Source organism: Macrobrachium rosenbergii, chromosome 2 (assembly GCF_040412425.1).
Source record: "Macrobrachium rosenbergii isolate ZJJX-2024 chromosome 2, ASM4041242v1, whole genome shotgun sequence".
NCBI classification, from domain to species: domain Eukaryota; kingdom Metazoa; phylum Arthropoda; class Malacostraca; order Decapoda; family Palaemonidae; genus Macrobrachium; species Macrobrachium rosenbergii.
The window spans coordinates 73838279-73851122 of NC_089742.1; the positions used below are offsets into that span (position 1 = coordinate 73838279).

Below are 12844 nucleotides of genomic sequence, written 5' to 3' on the forward strand. Positions count from 1 at the left end.
GCACTAAGTTTTATTTTTTTCTAAAGTATACAAAGTCCAATTGGCACATTCATTAGAACTGTAAATTCAGCTGCACGAACAGTGACCAGTGGGCAAAGCGCTGGAACTGTATTTTCCTAATGTGCGTTCATATTCAAGTCTCAACAGAAAATGTATCGAGAAATAGTAGGAAAACAAGTCGTGAAGAGTTTGTTGTGTCATTTTTGTCATCGTAGTTCGGTTCAGTATGATCACTAGATTTCACCAAAAGTCTTAGCATTTCCGTTCTTCTAAGGATAGTCTTCCTTTTCGTCGTCATCAGATTGAGTTTGACAGATATATTCACATATGAGTAAACTCAGTTCTTGTTCGTTCATTAGATAAAGCGCTTTTTAATTATATAATGGTAAGAAATGTAATAATAGGCCTAAACAGCTAGTGGGTTACTAGCTGTTCAGGCAGAACGAGTCTACAGTCAGTCGAGTCACGCGAAGCGCAGGGGAATCTCCTATATACTATATGAAGGTATACAGTAGGTTCGTGTGTTAGGAAAAATATAAATTGATATATTAATTTTATATTTCTCTCAAATCATTATTTAATTGCTGTTACTGAATTCTCTGACAATAGTTTAGGTTTTTATGAGAAGAGTTTCCTTTTCTGTTCGAGTTGTTTCAACTGTCTTTCACTGACCTTCCCGGTTTGTTCTTCACGGTGAGTGGAATCGTTCTTTCAAAGCCGACGTTTCAACAAACAGACTGGGATTTTCTGTACAGGACCTCAGCTCAAGCAGAATTGAAGTGCTGATCACGGAGCAGTTAGCTGATGGTTCCTTAAGTAATCGTAATTTGTTTGTGTGTTTATTTCTTTCCTTTTTTAACCGCTTCAGTAGGTTAGTGCGATGTTAGCTTATTTTCTTACCATCCCAATCATGTTTTCATTTATTTCTTTAAAATTTCTGCGTATGAATATATAATTTTACTTTTTCAGTGTATTGTCTTCGTATGTTGTATTTTGTTTATACCTACCCAGTGTACGTATGCATAGTATTATTATCGTGAAGACTGTGGATTTTATACTTTGACATGATGGGATTAAGTTTCCATATCATACATCACTATACACAATGACCACCAAAGGTTTACAAAATAGGCCTCGGCACTAGGGCCATTAAACATTGAAGCTACTCTCTGGTTTCATGTTTAACATTGAATCATAACGAATGCCAGTCGGCATTAATCAGTTAGACAGCCGATATATGGTCTGTTTACTTTTCATTAATCACGATTCAGGCCACTCAATATACGTGCGTCTACATCAGCATCATGTGAGAAACGGGTTTTTGTGCCCGACATTGATCTTCTTACTAAGTGACGACACTGCTCGCCTCAGTTGCAGAGCTTGCCTTGTATGGCCTTCAGACAATGGTTCTCAACCAAGGGGGAATTCCCCCATTAGAGGGAATTTCAGAGTTTCAGAGGGGGGTGATTGTGACCACGGATTGGCAGGCTCAAACTGGCTCTAGAACCACACGAAACGCAGTGTGCATCGGTCCGCACTACTGAGAGGTTACCCTGGACTTTCTCTCTTCTAGCTTGGGTGTTTGTGTTTGTATTTTGCTGCGTATTATTTGGAATGCACCTTTTGAGGCAGACAATTTTGGAAAGCGGGTTTGTGGGGAATGACATCCTGACATATGGTGAAAGGGTTCATGGACTAAAAAAAAAAAAGTTGAGTTCCCCGTAATTGGGTAGTGCCGTCAGTTACCGTACGCGGTACACTGTAGGCGATACTTAAGGTTCTTTGCAACGTGCCTTCGGCCCCTAGCTGCAACCCCTGTCATTCCTTTCACTGTGCCTCCATTCATATTCTTTCTTCCATCTTACATTCCACCCTCTTCTAACAATTGTTTCATAGTGCAACTGCGAGGTTTTCCTTCTGTTACACCTTTGTAACCTTTTACTCTCAATTTTCCTCTCAGTTCTGAATGACCTCATAGGTCTCAACGCTTGGCCTTCGGCCTAAATTGCATATTCTAATCTATTCTAAAAAAAGGTTGAGAACCACTGAGCTAGAAGAGAAGGGTGGTGTAGAATTCCTGTCGCCACAAAATTCTTATCAGTTACAAGGTTACCTCTTCAGTATTGTTAAAGGCCTACAGAAACCCACTCTCTCTCACGTGTTTTTCTTTTCTTCGTTTTAACGTGCTTTTTTCCCACGTGAGACTTCAAAACGAACAGTTAAATTGATTTTCCCTTTCGCTGTATCGAAGGGTAGAATTACAAGAAGACAGCCCGATGTCTTCCCCCCCCCCCCTTGGGATGTTAAATCATGGATGTTGTCATTTAACGTTTTACACTTTTTTTTTTTTTAGATATTCCTACAGGGCATAGACAAATCGATTCCATTTCGAAATTAAGCTAGTAAAGGCAAACCAAGGTTTTATTTTCTTAGGAAAGTAAAGTCTGTAACGAGGTGAATCATAGCAAAACGGTATTCGTTTAGCTGTTGAAAGGTTGACTGTGATCTGGTGTATGACATGGGAATCCTGCTCGCACCTTTCTGACGTCAGCAAAGTCAGGAAGTACCTGGGCAAGTTGTCAGCGTTCCAAAATGAGTCCTGACGTTACACGTTCAATAGAAGCAAGTGTGTGCTCACCTTGTTATGGTGTGTATTAACACTGCTTTTGATAAGTGAAGAACTACTCGTTTCTTTAGCTTCATCGCAAAGAAAAGAAAAAACAAAAGATGATGTTCAGTGATAATGCTTCCGTGTTTTGAAAGTACTCTTAATGAATGCAGTCTATGCAGTTGTGTTTCAAATACCAATATAGGGACGAAACGTTACTTTTCGTGGCTTTCCAGATACTAGAAAAAAGAAGAAACTAATGGGTTGGTCTCTACTTAGGCAAGACTCTTCCGTCGCAACATGTGTAATTCCAAGTCTCCTCTTTGGAAATAAGTATTATGGGCAATTTCATAGATCGACCATCAACAAGTCATTTCGGAACAATTATTCTCGTAGGGGGATATTGCCGTCAGTGCACCTCACGGGGTACACTGTAGGCTTTGCTAAAGGTTCTTTGCAGCGTCCCTTCGGCCCCTAGCTGCAACTCCTTTCATTCCGTTTACTGTACCTCCATTCACATTATCTTTCTTCCATCTTGCTATCCACCCTCCCCTAACAATTATTTCATAGTTCAACTGCTTTGAGGTTTTCCTCCTGTTACACCTTTCAAACCTACCTACTCTCATTTTCCTTTCCAGCGCTGAGTGACTTTATAGGTCCCAGTGCTTGGCCTTGGCCTAAACTCTATATTCCATTCCAGAAGAATTGAAACAGACTTTCCAGCATTTCTCTTTTTAGATCATTAGATAAGAAATAAGTCATTTATAACGTCATTTTGTTCAGCTCATGAAATAATTGATTTCTGATATATTCTTTCAATGATTTTCAGCTGCGCAGAGAGTATGGCATATGAAAGAAGCACAAATATAGATTACCAGCAGAATGTTTAGCATTTATCTCTTTTAGGGAAAAAAACACATATAGAATCTGATGGTCACTTTCACCAGGTATATAGACTTTTATGGTAGCCACCTTGGCCTCAGATCCTCTCGCTTTCCTCAGACTTTTTTGGAAGCCAAGAAGATGGAGCAGTGAATACTAATATGGAAGGTGGAGTAATGGAGGCGGTTGATTTGTATGGATATTTGGGGGTAGACAGAATGGATGGTGGTAGGATGTGGGTAGTCAGTCAAAGAGCAGGTGAAGCAAGGAGGGCAACAAACTGTGTGCAAGAGATTGCACAGAGACTTTTGGGACATCTGTGGATGCTAAGTTGGGGATATATGGAAGAGCCATTGATCCAAGTTTGCTTGAAGGAACTAAAGCTGGACGCATATGAAAGACAAAAGGTGAAAGCTGCGATTATGAAATGTGTGTGCAGTATATGTGGTATAGTAATTAATGGAGGGACGAGACATGTCGAGAAGCATGAGAATAAGAGGTAAAAGGGTTGATGGATGTGAAAGAATGGATCAACGTGCATTAAGGTAGTTTGGAAACGCAGAAAGCATTAAGGATGATGAGGTGGTGGAAAGAGTTGAATGATCCATAAATGTCAGGGGCGGGGCTTGGGGGGAGGAGAGGATGACCTAGAAAGTGGTGGATAGATGGCGTGAAAGAGATACGGGAAAGGAAGGAAGGGTATTCATATACAGGAAGCTCGAGAGTGATAGAAGATGAAGGTGACTGAGTGTGTGTGCTGGGCTGAGCTGAGCATTTTATGTAGGTGTATGACGCCGTTAATGTTGAATTGAATATACAATTTAGGGCAAAGGCCAAGCACTGGGACCTATGATGTCATTCAGCGCTGAAACAGAAATTGACAGTAAAATGTTTGAAAGGTGTAACAGGAGGAAAACCTCGCAGTTGCACTATGAATCAATTCTTAGGAGAGGGTGGAAAGTAAGATGGAAGAAAGAGAATATGAAAGGAGGTACAGTAAAAGGAACGAAAGGAATAGCAGCTAGGGGCCGAAGGCGTGCTGCAAAGAACCTCAAGTAAAGCCTACGGTGCACCGCATGAGGTGCACTGACGGCACTACCCCCCTACGGGGGATTGTGCCCATGGATCAGGCATTAACAGCCGGTCCCTAAACACCAGTTGTAATTATACTTGTCTTTACCAAGGATACGAATCCATAAAGGTGTCCAACTGAACGCACAGAGGTCTTACTGTAGTTGCTGTCAGTGCCTCACACTTCAAAACCATAATGGGTCTGTCATTAGGAAAAAAGAAAAACCACAGTCATCTTGTTACTTGCGCCCGCTGACTTGGAGTTCGTCAATCGTCGTCACACACCTCCTCGTAAACGTGGTCAGCAAAGACCACCCGGAAGAGCTACTAGGCGCTGCCCCTCTCTCCTTTACGAATGACAGCGATGTCGGTTTCAAAAACCTCCTCCGGTCTGAGCATGGTATCGGCGGCCTCCATGTCCGGTCAACTGTGCAGTAATCCTTTTCCCATCTGAAGTACCAGAGACCATTTTCCCACACGCCATCTTGATTGACCAGTCGAAGGAAGGGCATATAGCCTTGTCAGTCTTACAGAAAACTACGGAAATTGCACTGCGGAATGCTGTATATATTTTTTTAATGAACGCTAACAATTATCTAAGAGAACGTCGCTTAATTCTTGCTTTGGGTTTTGACAAAAAATATCTTTGTTGTAAGAGATACAACATTTTGACATATACAGTACATTATATTATCGTCCAGTTAGTAAAATTTCTTTGTACCTGTAAATGATAGCGAACACTAAGCTATTTTAGGATTAAGGGACAAATCGAGCAGACATATACCAATTAGATATTACAACTGTGTGATATAAAAGGCGTATGAGGTGACTAGCCAACCCAATGCTAATTATGTGGACAGGTGAGAGACAACTGCAAATGACCTCAGAATGCGAATTGCAGGGCCCTTAGCGAAGAATTTAGGGCAATAAAAAGAATTCCAGGATAAGTTGCTCTTTGTAACCCTTAAAAAGTGCCTCCTTGAATCTCCAGCAGCCATCGGCTATAGTATGGTATAGTGTTGGCCGGTAATAAACTCACAGGAAAAAAAGTCACAGAAAAAAGTCTTAATTTTGTCTAGGGAAAATGTCACATTAATTTATGGTGGCAATTAACGCAATTAAAGTAATAAAACAGAAAATATTTTGGATCTTTCCTAGTTAGTGAGGACTGATATTTCTTGGGGGTCATTATCTTTATTATGTTTACAGTCTTTTGTTTGTTTTTACGGTCATCCCCAACGGGCTTGTATTAAACACGCCGCAAAGGTACGGGCACATACCGGGTTAAAACCCTTGGGGGTCACTATCTAGGAAAGATTAATGTAACTTTTTTTCCTGAGACTTTTTTACATGCTACTTTTTTTTTTTTACCTGGATTCATTATAGTATCGTCCTTGTTAATGAGAAAAAGAGCAGCCCCTCGCGGAGAAAAGGAACATAATGTTATGCAAAAATAACTTTGTGTTCAGTAGGCAATTGTGCATCTTCAAACTGGTGCATCCGCGACAGTATCACGACTCGTGGAGACGATGCTGCCGTCCAGCTCTTTGCAGAGATACAACTGGAGATCCGAAGTAATCCCAATAACACACATGGTGCACTGTAGGTACTTAAGGGTCTCTGCAGCGTCCCTTCGGCCCCTTAGCTGCAACCTCTTTCATTCCTTTTACCATACCTCCGTTCATATTCTTGTTCTTTCATCTGACTTTCCACCCTCTCTGACAATTGTTTCATAGTTCAACTGCGAGGTTTTCCTCCTGTTATACCTGTTAAACCTTCTTCCTGTCAATTTTCGTTTCAGCGCTGAATGACTTCATAGGTCCCAGCGCTTGGCCTTTGGCATAAATTCTACTTTCTGTTCTATGTTCAGTCCTAAATCATACCAAATAAGGTAAGATACGAACACCGTAAGCTCGGACTGCTCTCATTTTTGTGCAAATGACACGAATTGACAGACGGACGTCCTTCTGCACAAGGATATAAATATGCAAAGGAAATAGCTGACAGGAGAAACATAATAATGCACCAGAATAAGTTTGATATTTGTCTTGCAGAGTGTCTCACAGCAAAGATGTCAGGCAAATGCATGCATTATAATCATTCTACCATGATTTGTCGAGTGAAGAGATATGTATAACTGACTTAGTCTTTAAGATTCAATTTGGAGTGTTAAAACAAGATTTGCCGCTAGTCAGTATCATATTTAGCGCCCCATTCTTATGCATTGCTAGAAATTTTATCAATATGATGTGTTGTTATACTTAAAGTTTCTGTATTTGCTTATTATGGCATGAAATATCAAGTGTTATTCAGATAACGGCGTTTGATGTTAAGTTGTTTTGTCATCTCTTTTCAGAATGGCCCGCCAACCAGCAACATCCCAGCTACGATGGAGGCCTATGTGGCTCCCCTAAAACAAGCTGCCCCAACTGTGAAGCCTGGAAAGCCTAAGTGGGGAGGAGCCGATTACTGTGTCAGATGCTGTAAGTTTGATAAACCATGAAAAGTTCATATCTTCATACAGCCCTCGCCTTTGCATATGCGGACCTGGTGCTGTTGTTTTAGATTCAGGTGGCCCTATGCCAGCATGGGCTCTTGCACTCGGCAGACCCTAGTACACACAGAAGTACCTGTAGGAGGCGATAAACAAAAAAAAAAAAAAAATCATGAGTAGAATAAGGTGACGGGTTATAATACTCCTTGCGTTCGTATGCGTATTTGTGAAGAGTAAATTGGAATCCGAAGAAGGAAAGAAAAGGGTAGGTTGGTTACCTGACGTTTTAAATAGGTAGCCTATATGAGGGACTAATTATTGAAAGCCCACTACAAAGCTTGTTGAAGGTGTAGCTGTTATTAAGCTGGTTTTGGACAAAGAGAGCAGCCAGGTAAGTTACTTTCAGGCATCGTGCTGTCTTGTATGCGCTGCTGTTGTATTTAAAATCTAAAACAATTATTTGGAACCTGTCTTTTTAGAAATATTTTGCTGACTTAGTTTCGTTTGTTCCTTTATTGCCTTTGCTTTCTAATTTACATCATGAACCTCATGTTCTTCCTCATTTTTATATCCTGTGTTACAAAACTATACGTGTTGCTTGTCTTCAAACAGCTCGTGAGGTTCTGTAAGTCTGCTGTGAAACGCTTTCATGTCCTGCATTGCAAGTTGGATCCTTAGGAATTTCAACACTATTTACCTCAGAGTCTGTCGAGAATTTACTGACAAATGTTCGTGTCACAAACAGAGTTTACTCATTTTATTCTCAAATATTATTTTATAAACTCTCTCGAGGGAGAAGTGAAGATTTCAAAGTTTTCGAAAGCTGAAGAGATGGAGACTTTCTTTATTCAACTCTTGCAAACTCAGAATGCTACTTCAGTTGCTTGGCCCGTAGACTACAGATGTGAAAGTATTGATAAATTTTGTAAACCTTTATATTCTCAATGAACACTGTTGTTATACTTGTAAGCTGGCGTATGTTGTATATCCTTCTTAAGATTTGCCACACATTTATATTCCTTGTTGTATTTTGTTCCTCTAGACATAGTGTAAGTTGCCAATTTCTATGATATTTGAAGATAATTCACCATTTTCTGGTCATGGTAGTTATTAATCATTAGACTGAAGCTAATGTCAGTTATGACTGCATCCAATCAAAAAAAAAAAAAAAAAAAAACACTTATAATTCTATGACAAACGCCTTAGAATGTAGTTCAAGTACGGAAATCACAGTGGCTTCTGTCTTTGTTTGTGCTCAAGTATGCAACCCGTATCAAAAAGGTTGCGGTCTATGACAGCAGGAAATTATTCATATCATTGCAGCAGCAACAACATCCGTTTTACTGTCTGATTTGGCAAAAAAAAAAAAAAAAAAACTCACTATTTAGTTAATCAGCTTTCATTTTTGTGTTATTTTCTGAATTTGTTTGCAAATTATTGATGATTGCATTTGTCAGACATAAAGGTTCCTCTGTGCTGATCAAGCGTTTGGCTGCTTATACATCCTACACCAGTTTCACGGCAGATCTGATGTTAAATTTCATTCGTGCATTTGCACAAAACCCTTTTTTAGTTTTCTGTAAAAGAAAACTATTGAGATGGCTATTTGTCTGCCCGCCTTCAGATTTTTACGGGCTGCTCTGTGAGCAAGGGCCCGTGCTGGCATAAAGCCAGCTCAATCAATAACAACAGATCTTTAAAACTACTGAGGCTTGAGGGCTGCAAATTGTATGTTGATCATCCACCCTCCAGGTACAAACATTCCAAATTGCAGCCCTCTACCTCAGTAGGTTTTTTTAAGATTAAAGTTAGCCATGATCGTGCGTCTGGCACCGCTATAGGTGCAAGAACACATTCCACCACCGGGCCGTGGCTGAAAGTTTCATGGGCCGTGGCGCGTTTTTTACTTGCTTTTTTTTTTATGATTACTCTAAAGCAAAGTAGCATGAGAGGAGACCACAGACAATTGCATTTTGGCCTCTGAGAAACTACCACTTCAGTCGTAGTTGTAGCTCGCCATGTGGCCTAGGTTTGTTAGACAGTGAGATATGTACTTAAAATAAGAATATCTTGAAATGCGTTGCGTATTGAAAATATGATTCTCATTCATTTGCGAGGCAAACCACAAGACGGCCGTACACGTAATGTTACCACAAGTAATTTTCCGGTAGATATATTATTTGTGTAAAAAACAGTGGCGTAAGTAGCGTTAGTGGCGCCCAGAGCGGACTCTGAAAGTGCCGCCCCATTTCCGTGCTAAAAAGTACTCAAGTGGTGAAGATTATACGCACATTTTAAACCTTAACATCTCACTCATTTATTTTATTTCATAAAGCTAAAACTAAAACAACACAGCAGATTTACAACGGAACCCTACAAGCTTTGTTTGAAGCGAATTCGCTAATTACATCAAGGTCCAACAGCAGAGTCGATAAATCGCTGTTCAGTGTTCCGGTCAGACGAAATCTACTGATAAATCTAGAATTAAGCCAGGCCAGACCTGCTCAAAAGATGCCAGAGTGCCTCCTCCCTCGGACAGTGCCGGCCGGGTAGACCCTCCCCCCCTTAGTTACGTCACTAGTGACAAATTTTTGTCTGGTTGGATATTTTTACAAGCAATGCAGTATATAGGTATTTGGTCACTCCATACTTTTCTAATCATTTAAAAACTTGATTACTTCATAATTGTTGGTTTTGCGAATTCAGACAAGTTGCTTGATAGCTTTCTTATTCAAAAGGGGGTTTATTTGAGAGCGTAGGCCTTTCCGTATTACTTGTCACAAATAAACATGTTGTACCATGTTCTCTCAGTGTTAGTGTTACTAGGACAATATCTCTCTCTCTCTCTCTCTCTCTCTCTCTCTCTCTCTCTCTCTCTCTCTCTCTCTCTCTCTCTCTCAGTTCCTAATAGAAGGTTATATAATTTGTATTGTATAACTTTTTGTTATTATCAATATTTTTCGATCTTTCTTTTTTCAGGTATCAGCATTCTCTGTTTTTAGTTACCTTTATTGTACTGTAATTGGGCAGTTTGTTCCAAACTAGTTCCGTATGGGTTTATGGATCTGTCGTAGATAGTGACCCCCAGCAAAGTTCTGGGGTCGTTATCTAGGACTAATATTTCTTGGGAGTCATTATCTTTATGATATTTACAGTCTTTTGTTTATGTTTTTACGGTAATCCCCAGCGAGCTTGTACTAAGCACGCCACAAAGGTGGATACACACCGGGTTAAAACCCTTGGGGGTCACTCTCTGGGAAAGATTCGGGTTTGTTTACAAGTGCAAGTAGGAGGTCTTTCTAAAAAATCTTTGGGCTGACTTTGAAGGATACTTACTGAAACCACAACACTGTGTAAAGATGCATTTGGTTTACTATAAGTATTATATCTGATATAAAATGCAAATGGCCTTTAAAGTATATGCCTTATAAAATCACAAGATAGAAATCATTCAGTTACAAGAAATTTTTCCAGTTATTAGCTAAGTGACATATTTCAGCAGCATCAATTTTATAAGAGTCAATTATGAATCCTTGAAATTTCCTATGAAAAAAAAATATGCCGGTTGTTAAAATACTGTTGCCCTCATGCTGCAAATAGAAAACTAGATGTGGAAAAGTGTAAATGATAACCATTTTTTATGATATGAGAATCTTATTAATAAGATGATAAAACAGGTCTTTATCTAAAATAATTTTTCTCATACCCTTCAGTAATCGTATGTAAAATTTTGTTTTGGTCGTGTCACGAATGAAAAGAATTTGGTTTGGCTTTCTACTTACCTTTATGAGCAGTTTTTTTTAAATTTAATCTTTGTAAGGATCAAAATAACTGTGTAGCAAAGAAATATGAGAAATGTGTGATTTATATCCAAAGTAAAAAAAAAAAAGTAGCCGATATGTTGTCGATTCTGTTTCAGTCTTTTTGTTGACTTTCAGTAGCTAGAGCTACTATCAAGGAGCACGCCTCCTGTACACCACTGTAGTTACATAAGATCTGAATGCAAAATAAGGGCAGTCTCTTTCTCTTACGGGATGATCCTAATCCATTGCAGCCAAGCAGGTATTCATGGCAGAGCGAATAATGGCAGCCGGGGGAGCATGGCACAAGGCTTGCTTCAGCTGTCGCGAATGTCACAAGAGGCTCGACTCCCACTCCATAAGGGAACGTGAACAGGACATTTACTGCAACCGTAAGTATTCTGGGCCCAAGTATGGTGGCAGAGTTGTCACATTTACTGCACCTAGAATTTGTCTCCCCTTTAAAAAGTGAAATTTTCCACGAAGAGTAAATTTTGTGCAGTATTTTGCTAATTTACATCGCAGACGAGTTACGCTACGTATAAATTTTAGTTCTTCATTGAAAGAAATTGAAAAGGAGAGAGAGAGAGAGAGAGAGAGAGAGAGAGAGAGAGAGAGAGAGAGAGAGAGAGAGAGAGAGAGAGAGAGAGAGAGTATGCAAATCGTCTCAGACAAATTCGTAAACCAGGAATAACTCAGTAGTGTATTTGGAAATATGTTGTCTGTGACTCAGTTCGTAATGATTAAGAGGTGTTTTCCTTTTCAGCCTGTTACGGGAAGAACTTTGGACCGAAGGGGTACTGGGGCTGGTCTTCTGCCAAAGTTTCATAAATGTGGCTCTTGAAGGCAAAGTTCGAAGCACTTTCACCATTCTAGGTTTAGCATTGGTCATTATGTAACCTTATTCATTGATGCTTGGTTCATGAATTTATATGCATTTTGATTTTGTTAGCAGTATAACTTATAACTTTTAAGGACAGATAATCATGACTAAAGTAACTTTCAGTGGAAATTTTTCAACTATTAACAAAGTCAATTATCAGATTGTTTTATTTATCTTCACCTTATTGTGCACCTTGTGTATAGATGATAGTTTTGTCTTTTAAGAATATGTTATCTCGGTCAATTTTTTTTATTATAGTAGCCATTCTATATTCCCTTTTTTATTCGTAGGTTTAACGAACTGCAAGTGAGCTTAGCTTTGTACTTGAGTTCATTTGGTTTTAATTTACTTTGACCAAGTAATTATGGATATTGAGTCTTGCAGTTATATCTCTTAATTGTATGTATGCATTTACAGTATTCTTCTGACCAGAAGTCAGCTTTACATAATGATGTGTGAAGTATTGAATGTAAAATTAAATAGACTAAATTTAGTTTCATGTATGCAGTTTCATTCTTCACCTGGTTTTACTTTTGCTAATTTTTTTTTTTTTTCCTTTTTACCTCACATTTGTCAGCTGTTACTGAATTTCCATACCCAAAACTAGTTTAAACAAAGGAAAGTCCTGTTATCGGATGATGATTTAGCAGAGTGCAACAGAAATAAAAGCACGTTTTTATACGGCCAGGCTTTGAATTATTAGCATGCACAGTGTCGAAAAACAGAGAAAATCTCAAGTTAACAATATAAAGAATGGAAAAATAAGTGTTTAAGAAGTTTACTTAATGTATTGTATCTTAAACTGCTACTAATACACAACTGTATATGAGACATGTAATTTGACTGACTATACGTATTTAGTCTTTACATGACATGTCATGGAATGGGTGTATTGGCCGAGTTGTTGTGAGTTCACTGAGGTACTCTACGAACTATTAGGCCGGGTATTCACGAACGATCAGGTTTACCTGTCAGTTCACCCGCGACCATTCGAGGATGAGCGTCCACAGGAAAAGAGTAGAACTGGCAGTCGGACCGTCAATTAGAAGTCATCGTCCTCAGTTCTCGTTTTGTCTTCATCTTGGCAACACTATAAGACATCTTGA

At 39.2% G+C, this 12844-nt stretch overlaps 1 protein-coding gene across 2 annotated transcripts in view; it reads left to right on the plus strand.

Annotated features, from left to right (window-relative positions):
* The window catches only part of LOC136848613 (cysteine and glycine-rich protein 1-like), a 55481-nt gene extending 43244 nt beyond the window's left edge, over positions 1-12237 (plus strand). For both annotated transcript variants that reach the window (XM_067120994.1, XM_067121003.1), the window contains exons 4-6: positions 6918-7044; positions 11110-11247; positions 11622-12237. In XM_067120994.1, coding sequence (XP_066977095.1) covers positions 6918-7044; positions 11110-11247; positions 11622-11686 — 330 coding nt within the window. In that variant the 3' untranslated portion in view covers positions 11687-12237. The remainder of the gene's footprint in view (positions 1-6917; positions 7045-11109; positions 11248-11621) is intronic.
* The last annotated feature ends 607 nt before the right edge of the window (positions 12238-12844 follow it).